At 36.0% G+C, this 16594-nt stretch overlaps 2 protein-coding genes across 5 annotated transcripts in view; one reads left to right on the top strand and one right to left on the bottom strand.

The window, feature by feature from the left end:
- The window catches only part of UNC13C (unc-13 homolog C), a 1717543-nt gene that overhangs the window by 833113 nt on the left and 867836 nt on the right, over positions 1-16594 (top strand). The window contains exons 10-12 of the mRNA XM_081513848.1: positions 368-452; positions 580-770; positions 5248-5330. The gene's annotated coding sequence lies outside the window, so the exon portion shown is untranslated. The remainder of the gene's footprint in view (positions 1-367; positions 453-579; positions 771-5247; positions 5331-16594) is intronic.
- WDR72 (WD repeat domain 72) overlaps positions 1-16594 on the bottom strand; it is a 218590-nt gene that overhangs the window by 127518 nt on the left and 74478 nt on the right. For all 4 annotated transcript variants that reach the window (XM_081513850.1, XM_081513852.1, XM_081513853.1 and 1 more), the window contains exon 14: positions 8325-8524. In XM_081513850.1, coding sequence (XP_081369976.1) covers positions 8325-8524 — 200 coding nt within the window. The remainder of the gene's footprint in view (positions 1-8324; positions 8525-16594) is intronic.

Here is a 16594-nt window from a genome sequence, read left to right as displayed (position 1 = left end):
GGCAGGATATTTCGATTTAGGATAAAACAACTATTTCCAGGGTATTATGAGCTTCATAATATGTAAAAAATTACAAATAACGTAATTTATGTCATTATTTGTATTTAATGCCATGAATACCATATGAAGATGCAGAGAACTAGTTGTATCTTCAGGATGTCACTATTAAAACCCAGTTCAGAAAAATGGATGAGAATATTAGCTGGATATATTTTTTAATAATTTCATGCTTTTAGGTCTAATGAATAAAGCTAAAGTCTTAATACATTTTGTTTTTAGCAACTTAAGGGAAATATTCTGTGAGAATAGATGTTTTCTTTTATGAAAATCGCTTCATGTTACATTTTTGCCTTTGTTGCTCTCTTAGGACCAGTTTCGATATAAGTCATTGGTACAGAAGTAGTGCTCCTGTTGGGATTCCTTTAAATCAGTCCAGTTGGTACTCTCAGTCAGTAAGTGATATGATCACAGCTTTCAAAAAGCAAGTTTTTATTGTCTTTGTTTTCTTTCTTGTTATAAGCCATTAACCCTTTTAGTTAACTCAAAATTTCTACAAACTTCATTTTTTTACCCTTCAAGGTATCATTAAAAATGAGATATAAACAGAAAATATTCCTGATATCAGACAGTGACCTGGTTACCAAGGAAACTCCAAGCTTCTGTAAAGGGGTAACATTTACCATCACATTATAACCAGCAAATATGCTCAATAACGGAACATCCAAATCCACTAAAGTGATTTTCATCCCTGAAGATTCAGGCCTCTTTCAGTAAGTTGACTAGGTCTATCTTTAGATCCTACAAGAAGCTGGCCTTAACAACTTTGGAAAGTCACAGGGTTTTGTTTTTGTTTTTCAATTTCAACTGAAGAAAGAAAAGTAGGAAAGAACAAAAGAAATGAGAGAGAAACAAAAAGTCTCTAAATGGTTATGGGTGTGTAATATGGTGTGTACGTTATTACATAATTCATAGTTTCTAAAATATGTCCATGCTTCCCTGGTGGCTCAGACTGTAAAGCGTCTGCCTACAATGTGGGAGGCCCGGGTTCGATCCCTGGGTCGGGAAGATCCATAAAACTACTGATGATAATGGAGACAAATTTAAAGACATGCTTTAATAAATTATGCTACTCTGTCCCTAGATTAATCCAAATGCAAAATAAAAATGCCTGATATGTTTAACTTTTATTCAAGTTTCTAAGCTGAAATCCTCACCCACAAGTTAATTGATGACTAAAATTGGAATATTTAATTCAAGAAAAAAGTTATAATCCTAGATTTCCATGTTTCTTACAGGGTTGATTAATATCATGGGGTGTGGGAAAAGCTACTGAGGTATATCTAGGCTAAATCTAGTACTAAAGAATAACATAAACATTTATTCAGTGAAAAGGTTTACTTTAGAATAAACAGACGAGATAACAATTTGTAAAATCAACTAAAATCAAAGCAGAACCAACCCTTCCTCTTGAAGAAATGAGAACTGCCTATCAGCAATTACAAAAACAGTAACACTGACCTTGAATCAGCCTTAAAGGTCTTAGTACACAATTATATTATCAGCTTTATGAATTTTCAGTTGCTATCTCAGTCACAAATTGAATAAATGCAGAGCTAGTCAGTAATAGGAAGACAACTATTTTAACAGCTTTCACAAAAAGAGGCAATTGAAAAAGTATTCATTATACCAGCTTTTTTCAGGTTAAAAATGATAGCTCTTTCAATCCTGCTTAGCACACCTTAGATGAAAACTTAATGACATCTCAAGTAAACAATAAAAATTTGAAATCAAATTCAGTCAAAATTAGTAATTATCTAAATAAATTATATCTGCAATTTAAGTAAACTATATCTGCATCAGTCAGCTGAAGGGTTTTTATACCAGGAAATTTTTAAAACTAAATATCAGGATTCAGAGTAAACTCTTGAAATATTTTCTCATCTTGAGTATATAATTTCACTTCCTCTTCTGTATCTTAAATATAACAGCTAACAACAGCAGAAAAACCGAATGAAAAAAGTCCTTGTGTGTGGTTATTGTAATTAACAGATTCAATATCTGTTACTGCCAGTCAGGTATCATAGCAACCCTGTATTGCTGAAAACCGCTAGAAAAATCTTCAAAACCAGCAAGACTCTGCTTTAGGGAAATCTTCAGCAACACAGGGAACATTACTGCTGTCAACATCTGTGGGTGTTGCTATGGGCACAGCCACAAAGAACCCTGCCATCTATACAAAAAGGTACACATACAGAGAAGATGGGAGGACACCAAAGATAAATTGATAAGAAAATAAAAAAGAAGAAATAATTGCACTGGCAATATACAATAGGCACACAATTTTGAGCCCATGTTTTACACTAATTCTTTTCTATTGTAGCTGGAGAATCCAAATTCAACTTAACTGTAATTGTGACTAAACATGAACCAGAGGGTGGAAATAATACCTAAAACTCTGTACTTGTAACCATTTATCACATCTTAATTTGAAACTCAAAGAGAATTGCATTTAAAATAATATTTAAACTTCCACTTATAAACCCTGATAGTCGTTTATAAATCTACAGAAGAGAAAAGAACAGGTTACCATGAACAAGAACCCAATATTGATTTTTCGGCAGTGCAGTAAGGCATCTCCATTCTATTTGGCCGCTGTCAAAGCCACTCTTTAACAGCTGGAGTCAAATTGCACTATTTACAGCAAGAGCCCTTGTCAAGTGGACCATAAGTAGCCTAACAATACACTATTCAAATGGCACTTTGCCACACAAATTGCTGACTTGATGAATAACCTATGTCAATGACTAAGGCTAATATAAAAGTTTCATTTTTATGAGAGGTTTTACATTCACACGTTAAGTAAGCTTTCTTTAAAGAACTATTAGGCTATATATTTCAGGCCTTTGGACGCTGAAAATAATTAAAATCTGTTTAAATACATCAAGGGAACTTGACAACATTAATATGGATCTGGTGTTAACTACATTTGTCACACAGTCAGAACAGTGCCCTTCTGTTCCTGGCACTCCCCACCGGCACGTGCAGCACAATGCCAGACGCAGACCAGCCGTGCACCGTGAAATAGGAGCATTTTCCTTTTGTGCCTTGATTTACATGGCCAACAAATGTTTAGATACAAGCAAGGCTTTGAAGTCCTGTGAGGAAATCCAGGGTTGCTTCTGTGTGCGAGGCAGACAGCTGGACTCATTCTAATAGTGCTGCTCCTACTTTTCATAGAGACTCTGAGACCTCCTGAATTAGTTTTGGAACAAAGCTGTGATATGCTTTTCAGACTTTTCCTCAACACTGAGGGAACTTTCTATCAAAAGTGCTTAAACTCACACCACAAAGTGAGAAAGGAGATATCCTTCATAAAACAACTACAAAAAATGACATATTACAGAAATTTTTTGACTTGATAGTTAAAATTATTATATAAAATGCGTATGAGAAATGGCTATACTCTGTTAAAGACTTGCATCACCTCACATGTGTTCAAAAAGCAAATGGCCTATATTTCTCCTCTATTATATATTTCTTTATTCTATCTCACCAGGACTGGTGATATCATTTAGGTACTAAGTTTTAAGTTGGGATTCACTAAACCAAACTCTTCAAAACAAAAATCTTAATTCAGTGTTTATAGACAGATTCCTATGTTTTCATGAAGGGCTTATATGTCTAGTAATAAAAATATGTTTCCTTTTAAAATGATATAAAATTGATGCAAAATATTATCTACATTGGAAAAATAGTCATATGCTGCTTATTATAGTAAAAAGAACATACTAAAAATTACTAATCAAAAATATGAAAATTATTCTATACTGAGGATTTATCCTTATATAACACACTTATTTTCAAATAAATATTATTTTTTCTTTTTTGTAATAACAATTTTGATAGCATATTATAGATAGTTTAGTGAAAACAGAATTAATCTGCAACATGTAATATTGCCACAATGAATTATTATTTCATATTGATACACATAAATTTTCAGAAGAAAATTTCAAATTCCACCATCAAGAAACAACTGTAGTTCCATTTTGGTTATGTTTTTGTGTCATAAAATGTAGAAGAACTAATGTTCCATTCTACTAAAGTGTAAGTAGTACTAGCATCCAGTTCTCTACTGGGGGCCTACCAGTACACCATCTGTGTTTTACAAGAGGTAGCAAGATAAAGCTCTAGTAAGATTTTTCAGCAAATGTCACCAAACAGGCATCACTCTAAAGTCAACAAAGATTAAAAAAAAATCCAAACATATTTCTCAAAAACTTAATTGGAATATATGTAAATGGATTATTTATAACCAATTTTATATATTTAGATAATGATGCATATATAAGTGCATTATTTAAAGAAAATTTTATTTAAAAAATCTCACTTGGATTAGAAAGTATAATGCACACATTTGTTTTCTACAAAGGACAGATTTTCAAACATATGAATTCCATGAATGCTGTCAGGGAACAGAGTGATACAAGGTCTTTTGGATTATATTCCTCATAGTGGAGAAGAAGGTGGGATAAGTTGCTTCATTAAAAATTTAGATATCTAGGGAGATGGTAGGTATTGGCTGTTTTGCCTCCAAGTACCTCATGATTTCCAAGTCTAGAGAGGGCTGACTAGATCAGAAATTGGCAAATAATGGACAGTGAGTATCAAATCTGGTCCACTGCCTGTTTTTGTAAGTAAAGTTTTATCTAAACACAGCCACATTCATTTGTTTAAGAATTGTCTATGGTGGCTTCTGTGCTGCAAGAACTGAGTTGAACAGTTCAAATAGCAAAAATATGGCCTACAAAGCCGAAAATATTAACCATCTGGTCCTTTACAAACAAGTTTGCTTATCCCTGGTCTAGTTCAACATTTGTCCCTAAATATTTCAACATAAATAAAATGCAAACTACATGTGTAATTTTAAAATGCCTAGTAGCCATATTGAAAAAATAAAATAGGTGAAATTGATTTTAATAACATATTTTATTTAAGCCTGCATATCCAAAATATCATTTTAACATATGGTGCTAGCCAAATTTCAAATGTTCAATAGCTATGTATGGTTAATGACTGCCATATTAAACCTTGTAACTTTAAGTAAGCAACCAGTTGGAGCTTTTGGGGACCTATTCTACAGAAAATCAATTTTTTTTTAAGACATTTCCAGGACATTACAATCGGTCTAAATTGTGACAGTTTAAAAATCCTGTTTATTTATTTATTTTTTCACTCATTTTACAGACAAAAAGTGCAGAAAGAAAAATTTAAAACCAACCAACCAACTAATAGACAAAAAAGGACTTCCCTCGCTAAAATCTGATGAGGTAAGAAAGAGTTCTGCCATGTAGAGATGATTTTAGTAAGGTTGTTTATTTTCTACCTTACAGCTAAATTCCTCCCACTGCAATTTAAACAGTTTCTGTCTTATTTTATCCTCAGCAGAATCTGAGAAAAGCAGTTCCTCATCACTAATATGATATTGTATTCCTTTAAATCCTTTAAGACTCTGGCCCTCTCCTACCCCCAAAGATTTTTCTTTATCTAGCTGCATATAATCGACTCCTCTAGCATGTCAAATTGGACCCATTTTTAAAATGTTTTATTGTATTTGTTGTTCTCTTTAAAACCTTTCCCTAAATCTATATGCACTCTTCAAATGCAAGAGTGCAAGGAAAAGTGAATACAGAATCCTAATAAATGCCAAATGTTGCCAAACACAAAGAACTCGCCACACATATTACATGTTGTTCTTCCATTTAAACAATCCACGGTACCATTTGAAAATATTTCACTTGTGTCTCACTGAAGTCTACATCAAAAAATTCTGAAACACAGAGTAACCCTACATATTTCTAAATTTCAGACTTATTGTCTTTTTCCCCAGCTCTGAAATGAGTGTGATTTAATCCCTCTTCTTTAAATCTGACTTTTTTTATGAAAACTAATAAAGCATTTTATTATATTAACAAAAAGGAGGATGGGGAATTTATAAGCATTCTTGACATTTTATGCTTATCAAATTTAACAATAAAAGATTAAGATAGAGACTTCCCTTGTGGCCCTGTGGCTACGACTCCACACTCTCAAAGTAGGAGAATTCGATTCCTGGTCAGGAAACTAGAACCCATATGCTGCAACTGAAAGTTCACAGGCTGAAACTGAAGATCCTGCATGCCTCAACTAAGACTGATGCAGCTCCCCCCCCAAAAAAAATTAAGATAAAACAGTCTTAAAGCCTTAAATCTAAGAGGATGAGATGAATATATGCAGTACATAATTGGAGAAGCTATAACTTATGAGAAGCACAAATAAAAATAGCTCTACTTAATAGTAAGCTCAATAATAAGAGAAATATAGCATATAGAACAAAGGAGGTGATAGTCCTGTCTAATTCATTTCTCTAGCTCTGTAGAGAGTAAAAGTTGGAGATTAGAGTCATCCAGATAAAGGGTAGCAGCTAGAAAACAGAGTTGAATCAACCTAAGAGTAGGAAAACAAGACCCTGGGATTTTATTACTTTTTGGAGTCAAAAGACAGAAACAAAATTACACAAAGAAATATATACTGTTATCACCACCTAAAAGGTAGCTCTGAAGTCCTCCAAGAAACTGAATGAAATAGCAATCAGCTTACCTTCTGGGAATTAAACTAGTAAAATAGGCACTTGATAAGTGAGATGTGCTCCTGCAGACTCTAGGCACCTGACATGCATGAGTCAGGAGACATATCCAAGTTCCCATCTACCGTTTTAGCATATAATTTCTACTATAAGATACACATTCTATTGTGAACAAAAAGCAACAAAGTCACATTAAGATGGAATACATGGCAGTCTGATAGTCTTACTCACTGGGCTTTGATTACCTCTGTCTTAAAATACATAATAGAAGTGTGGTTCAATCTCCCACTTAGGAGAGACTAAGACCCTATCACTTTCAACTTCAGTTATGAATGTTAAAAATTTTATTATATTGATATAATTGTCCTTATAAAACATGACTCCTTGGGAATTCCCTGGGAGTCTAGTGGTTAAGGCTCTGAGCTTCCACTGCAGGGGGCACAGGTTGGATCTCTGGTCAGGGAAATAAGGTCCCACTTTCTACACAGGGCCAAAAAGCAAACAAAAACCCCATGATTTCTTTAAATGAGAACATGGAAAATCTGAAAACAATTATACTCATGAAAAAAGAAATGAAAACAAAAAAAGCTGCAGCCAAATCGCTGGTTTTAACATCTACAGGAGAAAGCATAAAAGTAGGTGGCCTAAATGGAGTCTTAAAGAGGGAAATCAAAATTTAGAAATTTTTCAGTGTATACCAGCCTTGACCAATAGAGACAGTACCCTGATGGGCTGACAGCAACCATTGCATTAGCTTTTCAGAGCTCCGGGCTCTGACTTGAAGCCCGTCAAGGAATCCTCTGTTAAAATTCCACCTCCCCATTTTCCCCCATGCTATGTAGCTTTGCTACAATGAGACTGTGCTGAGCAATGAACTGCAATCATATTTATCATTGTAAATTAAACAACTGTCATTCTAGTTTACGTGTTCATTTCTAGGGTGTTTGGTTAGTGTGATTCAGTTCTCAAAAGACTGACAAACACTGACCTCATTGATAAAATCTAAATCTAGTCTTTAAACCTAAAAAGGTGATGCTCATATGCTGGTGCCTCCATCTCCATCCCTGCAGCTGTGAGGCACAATTTAGCAGCCATCTTTCTTAAAGATGACACATCCTCTCACTACATATATATATATACGTTTTTTTTTTTCCACTTAGGTATTTGACCTCTTCTTAAATTGCTTATCACAAGTAAAAACAAAAAGGCATGAGAAAAATTAGATCATTGTTTGAATTCTTTTGATACACTTAGCATCTCTAGGATCATTAGCATGTCAGAATTCTAAGCCTTATTTAATACACAATGATGGAGTTTGTGTGAAACTCAAACTCGACAAACAATGATGGAGTTGTGTGAAAAAAAAAAAGGAACCAGACCACAGAATATAGGTTTCCATCCCCCCTTTCATTAAAAACCATCTAGAATTCAAGAACTCATATAAAATTGGCTCAATAATGATAAGCCAGAACATGTCTTCATTGAAAAGAGAATGCTATACTCATTCAAAACTAATAATCATTCAACAACTTATCCCAATTTACCCAAGATTGCTTGGAAGGCATGTCTGGTAGATACAGTCATCTCTGAGTTGTTATCTTTGTGCTGATTTTTAATGGGCATATACTGATGAAAGCACATTACTTCTTACTTGGGGTTGGTCATGTTCACTGTGAGCAGCAGCTTGATTTGAACTTACCTTACATGAGTCCACCTGCAGACCAGGGGAAGGTATTGGCCCAAACTGGGACAAGTTGGAGGACCTCTGTTCTACACTTTTGTGCTTATGTGTCTCTGAGGCCCCTGGAAGTATAGATTCAGGCTTTGGAAGCTGTGAATCATCACAACAATTAAGAATAATCCTCGCTCTTTCTCCTGTTTCATGTCTTTCCAAAGTGCCTGAAAAACAAGATTAGAAATAAAAATTTATGCAAAATATTTACCCCCAAAGAATGAAAAGAAGAACCACTCTTAACAGAAAAATCACAATTCTTTCAGTTACCATGCCTTACTATCTCCTTGCAACCAAAGGACAGCCTGGAGCTTCCTCTAAATCATCAAATCATCATTTTATAAAGGCTAAAATTAGAGACTTGAGACACTCATCTTCCTCTTTGTGCTCTTTCGTCCACTGAAATCAACAGAGCATTCAATAGTCGTTAACAGTAAAATCTCCTACTTATTATACAGTATGCAAGTGATCAATAACAAACAACTATGGAATATTTTAGTGCTGTCCCCTAGTGTTCCAACTCACAAACAACAGAGAATCCACAGTGCTTTGCTTGGGTTCCCAACCTTAAAATGTTTCTATTGGTAATACAGCATTTAAGTGAATAGGGGGAATAAAAACGCAGATGCCTGATGCCTTCATCTTCAGCAGTTCAGGCCTGTCTAGGGTTTTGTGGCTGGTGATGGTATTGCTGATACTGTTGCTCTTATAAATTTTGGCTTTTATTTATTATTCTATTAGGAGAGAAAAAAATTATTTTGCCCTCTTCTCTGCCATTCTTATAGTTTCAGAATTTCAAGGTACTGACAAGTAGAGTTTAAAGTTAAAAGAAACAAGTATAAAATGAGCAAAAATATCAGAAAAGAATTCACAGTGTTTTTATAAAATACATTGTCATAACACTCAGTGAAATCTCAATAAGTATCAATTAATCATGACCACTGTCTCATATCAGTTATGAGTTCATTTTATTACTTATACTATATTAAATATATACTCTATATCCTACTAAGTAAACTGGCAAAGGAAAATTAACTTTATATAGAATCTAAACACAAAATTTTAATTATTATTCCTTTCCTACCAATGAAGAAAGAAGTAGTTGTACAATAATATTTGCTAAGAAGGAAAAAGATCATTCTTATTGATAGTATTAAGAAAAAATAAATTTAAAGTAATTACAATAAGAAAATAGAAATAATGCTTCTATACCCCTATGTCTTTAGATTACATAGGTAAAGTTGAAGATTATGACTATTCAAACCATTTCTACTTCTCTCTTCTCATATCTTTCCTTTTCAGCAACAAACTACCTTGAGTTAGTGCTTTGGATTCCGAATCATTAATAGCTACTATGCTAAAATATTGGGCAGAAATTTAGTCTCTGGTCTTTTAACCATGATATCTTTTCATTACAAAATTTCTTCATTAATAAATTAATGTCTTTAACATATAAATCTTATAAATGTTATTTCTCTAAACTTTCCTTTTCCATCAAGATAGATATACCTTCAAGTAAAGCAGGCAGCAACACCAAGAAAATCTTTCCTGTTAAAGATGGCAATAAGAATAGTTTCTCAAACCAAAGATAACAGTTATTACTACAGCTATTATTACTTTCTAAAAATAACTGCATTCCAGAACTTGTAGCTGAAGCATCTAAAATACACTGTCTTTGTGGAGGAGTCTCTTTGAATATGATGTCACCATGGATATTTTTTCCTCATAGGTTTTCTGTGACTACTCAACCTATAATACCGAGTAAAAAAGAATGACTCAAGCCTGCTCTCCTTGGAGTTACAGAGAATCTAATGGTAGCACAGAGGCAAGGAACACCTGAAATTTAATTTGTTATAATATTTAAAGTAACACATAAGTTCTTTCCACGCCAAACTAAAAACCTTCCACTCTAACAAATATGGAGCAATTAATTTTATGAGCAATAGTTCCCACTGTGACTAATTATTAAATATCCAAGATGATTAGGAGCTTCCCAGGTGGCGCTAGTGGTAAAGAATCCACCTGCCAATGCAGGAGATGTAAGAGACGTGGGTTCGATCCCTGCGTGGGGAAAATCACCTGGAGAAGGGTCTGCCAACCCACTCCAGTATTCTTGCCAGGAGAATCCCATGGACAGAGCAGCGTGGCAGGTTGCAGTCCATAGGGTCACACAGAGTTGGACACGACTGAAGTGATTGGCATGCAGGATGATTAGATTATTTTGTTTCAAAGAACTAGTTGAAGCACAAATGTGGTAGGAGAGTGGATAGAGTGAGTTGATTTCTTCAAAAGTTACCATAGACAAATAATTGTCTTTTTATTCTCAAATGGCTGCAAAAAATGTATTTGCTTAATTATAATGACATTCTTCAAAGCATATCTCCTCTCTCTTTTTCCTTTTTAATTGAAGTATAGTTGGTGTATGATATTTTATAAGTTACAGGTGTACAATATAGTGATTCACCATTTTTTAAGATTATACTCAATTTAAAGTTATTATAAAGTATTGGCACGTTCCCTGGGTTGTACAATATATATACTTGTAACTTATTTTATACCTAACAGTTTGTACCTCTTAATCCCCTACACCTATATTTCCTCTTTCTCCTAACCTGTCCCCAATGGTAACCACTAGTTTGTTCCTATATCTGTGAGTTTGCTTCTTTTTTATTATATTTACTAGTTTGTTGTGTTTTTTGAATTCTACATAAGTGATATCATGCAGTATTTGTTTTTATCTGTCTGACTTATTTCACCTAGCATAATACCCTCCAAGTCCATCTATATTGTTGAAAATGACAAAATTTCATTCTTTTTTATGGCTGGAGTAGTATTCCATTGCATGTATATGCCACATTTTCTTTATCCTTTCATCTGTTGATGGACATTTAGGTTGCTTCCGTATATTGGCAGTAAATAAAGCTGTTATGGACATTGAGGAGCATGTATCTTTTCAAATTAGTGATTTTGTTTTTCTCAGATATATGTCCAAGCATGGAATTGTTGGGTCATATGGTAGTTCTGGGTTTCCCAGGTGGCTCAGTTGGTAAAGAATCCACCTGCAATGCAGGAGATGCAGGAGAAGTGGGTTCTATCCTTGGGTTGGGATGATCCCCTGGAGAAGGAAATGGCAACCCACTCCAGTATTCTTGACTGGAGAAACCCATAGACAGAGGAGCCTGGTGGGCTGCAGTCCATGGGGTTGCAAAGAGTCAGACATGACTGAAGTGACTGAGCATGCACATGGTAGTTCTATTTTTAGCTTTTTAAGAAACTTCCATACAGTTTTCTACAGTCACTGCATTGATTTACATTTCCAGCATCAGTTCACGAATGTTCCCTTTTCTCCAGATTCTTGCCAACATTTGTTATTTGTGGTCTTTTTTGATGACAGGCATTCTGACAAGTGTGAGGTTATATCTCATTGTGGTTTTGATTTGCATTTCCCTGATGATTAGCAGTGTTGAAAAATCTTTTCATGTGTATGGCCATCTACATGTCCTCTTTGGGAAAATGTCTACTCTGTTCTTTGACTATTTTTTAACCCGTTTTTTTATGTTGACTTGTATGAGCTGTTTATATATGTTGGATGTTAACCCCTTTTCAGTCATATTATTTGCAAATATTTTCTCCCATTCAGTAAGTTGTCTTTTTGTCTGTTGATGGTCTCCTTTGCTGTAAAAGATTTTAAGTTTAATTAGGTTGCATTTGTTTATTTTTGCTTTTATTTTCCTTGCTTTAGGAGACAGATCCAAAAACAGTATTGCTATGATTTAGGTTAGAGTCCTAGGCACAGCATGAGAGGAAAAAAATAGAAATCTTAAGGAAAGAAAGAAGTAAACTGTCACTGTTTACAAATGATGTGATAGTATACATAAAAAGTTCTAAAGATGCCACCAGAAAACTACTCGAGCTCATCAATGAATTCAATAAACTTGCAGGATACAAAATTAATATATAGAAATCTATTGCATTTCTATACAGTAACAATGAACTGCCAGAAAGAGAAATAAAGGAAACAATCTCATTTATTATCATATCAAAAATAATAAGATCCTTAGGAATAAGCCTACCTCAGGAGGTAAAAGACCTATATTCAGAAAACTGTAAGACACTGATAAAAAAATTGAAGATGATCTAAATAAAAAGATATACCTTATTCTTGGATTGAAAGAATACTGTTAAAATGACTATACTCCTCAAGGCAGTCTACAGATTCAATGTAATCCCTATCAAAATATGAATGACATTTTTCACAGAACTAGAGCAAATAATCTTAAAATTTGTATGGAAATACAGAAGAATCTAAACGTAGCCAAAACAATCTTGAGAAAGAAGAATAGAGCAGGAGGAATCATGCCCCCCTAAATTCAGGCTATAGTATAAAACTATAGTAACCAAAACAATATGTTACTGGCACAAAAACAGAAACAGATCCGTGGAGCATAACAGAGAATCCAGAAGTATACCCATGCACTTATAGTCAATTAATCTATGACAAAGGAGACAAGAATATACAATGGGAAAAAGACAATCTCTTCAGTGAGCAGTGCTGGGAAAACTGGACAGCTACACATTCAAGAATGAAATTAGAACACTACTTAACACCATGCTACTGCTAAGTCACCTCAGTCGTGTCCGACTCTGTGCGACCCCATAGACGGCAGCCCACCAGGCTCCGCTGTCCCTGGGATTCTCCAGGCAAGAACACTGGAGTGGGTTGCCATTTCCTTCTCCAATGCATGAAAGTGAAAAGTGAAAGTGAAGTCGCTCAGTCGTGTCTGACTCTTAGCGACCCCATGGACTGCAGCCTACCAGGCTCCTCCATCCATGGGATTTTCCAGGCAAGAGTACTGGAGTGGGGGGCCATTGCCTTCTCTGACTTAACACCATACACAAAAATAAACTCAAAATGGATTAAAGGCCTTAATATATCAGAACCCATAAATTGCATTCTGAAAATTATAAGCTGATTTTCTAATAAGTTCAGAACAATAATTTTTGTCAAAACCCTGACAGTGGAAAGACAGGAATTCCCATATATTCCAGTTACCAATTTATTGACTCTTAGTTCTAAATTCACACTTTATTGTCTGCTCTGAAAATGGATATGGGTTTTTAAAATATTTTTCCTTTAAGAGCTGGTGCAGTGTTAGCCTTTGTAGATAAAAGGGTGCTGTAAGGACCTAATAGAAGAAAGGGTTTTTCTTCTCTGATCTGGGGCAGCCTGGCTGGCTTCTTCCCCAGAACCAGGCTCCTGCAGTGCATGTTGGCCAGCAGATAGCAGCTTTACTTGGCACAGTCTCTGCCTGGTTTTATAACAGAGTGCCTCCAGCGAGACATCTCCCTGTGAACTGCTTTCCCTAGTCCCCTAGTGGGCATATTTCTGGCAAGTTATACCACACCACAGCAGCTCCTCTACCGTCCAGTGACATCAGCTGTGACCTCCTCCAGCAAGGTCAGGATCATAGCCTTGGGGGTGGGGCAAGCTCTTCCTTGGGCAGTTATCTCAGTTGCAGAGTAATGACTGCTCCTTAAATCTACTATTCGTATATTCTTTAGAGTTTTCTTTAGTTCTTATTAACCTATTCCTCCCACTGAAATTCTTTATGGTGGTTACTAATTTTTTATGTTAAATGATCTCTGTTCAAATTACTCTGTCATTTCTTTCTCCTGATTAGATCTTGATTAATGTATCATGTTGGTGAAAGAAGAGAGTGAAAAAAGCTAGCTTGAAACACAACTTTAAAAACTAAGATCAGGGCGTCTGGCCCCATCACTTCATGGCAAATAGAAGGGGAAAAAGTGGAAGCACTGACAGATTTTATTTTCTTGGGCTCCAAAATCACTGTGGATGGTGACTGCAGCCATGAAATAAAAAGATGCTTGCTCCTTGGAAGGAAAGCTATGACAAACCTAGCTGCTGCTGCTACTGCTGCTAAGTCACTTCAGTCGTGTCCGACTCTGCGTGACCCCATAGACGGCAGCCCAACAGGCTCCCCCGTCCCTGGGATTCTCCAGGCAAGAACACTGGAGTGGGTTGCCATTTCCTTATCCAATGCATGAAAGTGAAAAGTGAAAGTGAAGTCGCTTAGTCGTCTCCGACTCCTAGTGACCCCATGGACTGCAGCCTACCAGGCTCCTCCGTCCATGGGATTTTCCAGGCAAGAGTACTGGAGTGGGGTGCCATTGCCTTCAAACCTAGACAGTGTATTAAAAACAGACATCATTTTTTCCAAAAAAGGTGTGTATAGTCAAAGTTAAAGCTGTGATTTTTACAGTAGTCATATACAGATGTGAGAGCTGGATCATAAAGAAATCTGAGCGCTGAAAAATTGATGCTTTTGAACTGTGGCATTGGAGAAGACTCTCGAGAGTCCCTTGGACTTCAAGGAGATCAAACCAGGAATCTTAAAGGAAATCAAGCCTGAGTATTCATTGGAAGGACTGATGCTGAGGCTCTGATACTTTGGCCACCTGATGCCAAGAGTTGACTCATTGGAAAAGACCCTGATTCTGGGAAAGACTGAAGGCAAAAGGAGAAGAGGGGAACAGAGAATGAGATGGTTAGATAGCATCACCAACTCAATGGACATGAATATGAGCAAACTCCAGAGGATAGTGGAGGACAGGGAAGTCTGACCTGCTACAGTCTGTGGTATCTCAAAGAGTTGGACACGACTTAGCAACTGAACAATAACAGCAGTATATCATGGATAAATCACTACTGATGCAGAATGTTCCTTTCAATATATTCCTGAAATTATGGGATTTACATAACTTCAGGGATATACTTAAATTGTTAAAGTATAGGAGGGAGGGCATGACCCAAAGGAGGTTGAATACAGGATGGCTTTTCGACTCTAATAACCTGCCTTTGGCAAGAACAGAATAGTCACTACTGCCTAGAATAGTCACTAGTGTCTGAAGTATCAGAAACTGAAGGCTTATGAAACTGCTTAATTCAACTTCCAATTTCAGAAGAACCTTTCTTTTTCAAAGTGAAAAAAAAGTGAAAAGGGAAAGGGTTAGTTTCTGAGCCGTGTCCAACTCTTTGTGACCCATCAGGCTCTTCTGTGCATGAAATTCTCCAGGCAAGACTACTAGAGTGGGTAGCCATTCCCTTCTCCAAAGTGAACTCAATGATAATTAGGATTTTTTTCCTTTTGTACTGTACTACATCAAGAATATGATTTAACTCACACCTAGTCTTCATTTGGGTCCATCTGAATATGATGTAGGGACATATGTGAGTTAAACATTATTGAAAGTGACAATACCATTTCTTCCCTCAAAGTAGATGTAGTGCAAAAAATACCATAGAATCTACCCCTCATAAAATATTCATTGTATAAAATACCTTTCATAAATATCTTACATTTTCCCCCTATTGCTTAGTTTTTAATGAGTTTTTATACAATTTGTTTTAATCTTAATTATACAACAGTACATTAGAGAATGGAAACAATCATAAGAGAGCTTAGAACAATTAACATGCTAACAGAAAGTGAAGAAAAGATGGCCCTGGCCAGTATTCTAGGCAGTTATCACTGATCCAAAATTACATATTCCTCAAGAAGCCAGTGCATAGAAGCATAAGAAACAGCCGAGCCTCTTTGCAGAGCCTAGGTCCATATTGACAATATTGCCACGTGTATAGCCTGCTTTCATCACTTAATGAAAACACTGCACAACATCTTTAATTACATTTTACACCAAAACTTTCTCTGTGGCCCCCTTTGCAACTGTGTGTCTAGCTGATGTCCTCTCTATCTGCCAAAGCTGACAGCCCTGAGACATCACTGCATGATCAGTAAGAGCAGACTCAGCACCAGCCTGCCGTTCACTTGAATCCTGGTTTTACCCTTTCGCTTTGTGTGGTCTTGGGCAAGTCATTTTACATTTCTGTGCCTCAGTTTACTCATCTGTGCAATGGGAATCTTAATCATTCTTACCTCACAGGTAATTAGATTGAGTAGATATGTAGAACGTCTTAGGATAGGTTCTGGCACACAGTGGGTGCTGTGCTATCTGACAGTCCTCCTCTGATGTCAGTGGGTTCTTACCCAGCCCCTTGTGAGTAGTTTAACAAATCTATTCAGCTCTGTGACTCTAGGATCTGCCTGACTCCAGGCCTGAGCTCGCTGGGCATAAGATCAGTGTGGTTCCCTCTGCCTCCTACCTGAAACTCAAAACTCCTCCTTGTCTCTCAGGGTAGGTTATAATCAAAATCAGAG

Source organism: Giraffa tippelskirchi, chromosome 7 (assembly GCF_054371585.1).
Source record: "Giraffa tippelskirchi isolate mGirTip1 chromosome 7, T2T-mGirTip1v1.2.pri, whole genome shotgun sequence".
Classification (NCBI taxonomy): Eukaryota; Metazoa; Chordata; class Mammalia; order Artiodactyla; family Giraffidae; genus Giraffa; species Giraffa tippelskirchi.
This window is presented reverse-complemented; position numbering and strand designations above follow the sequence as displayed.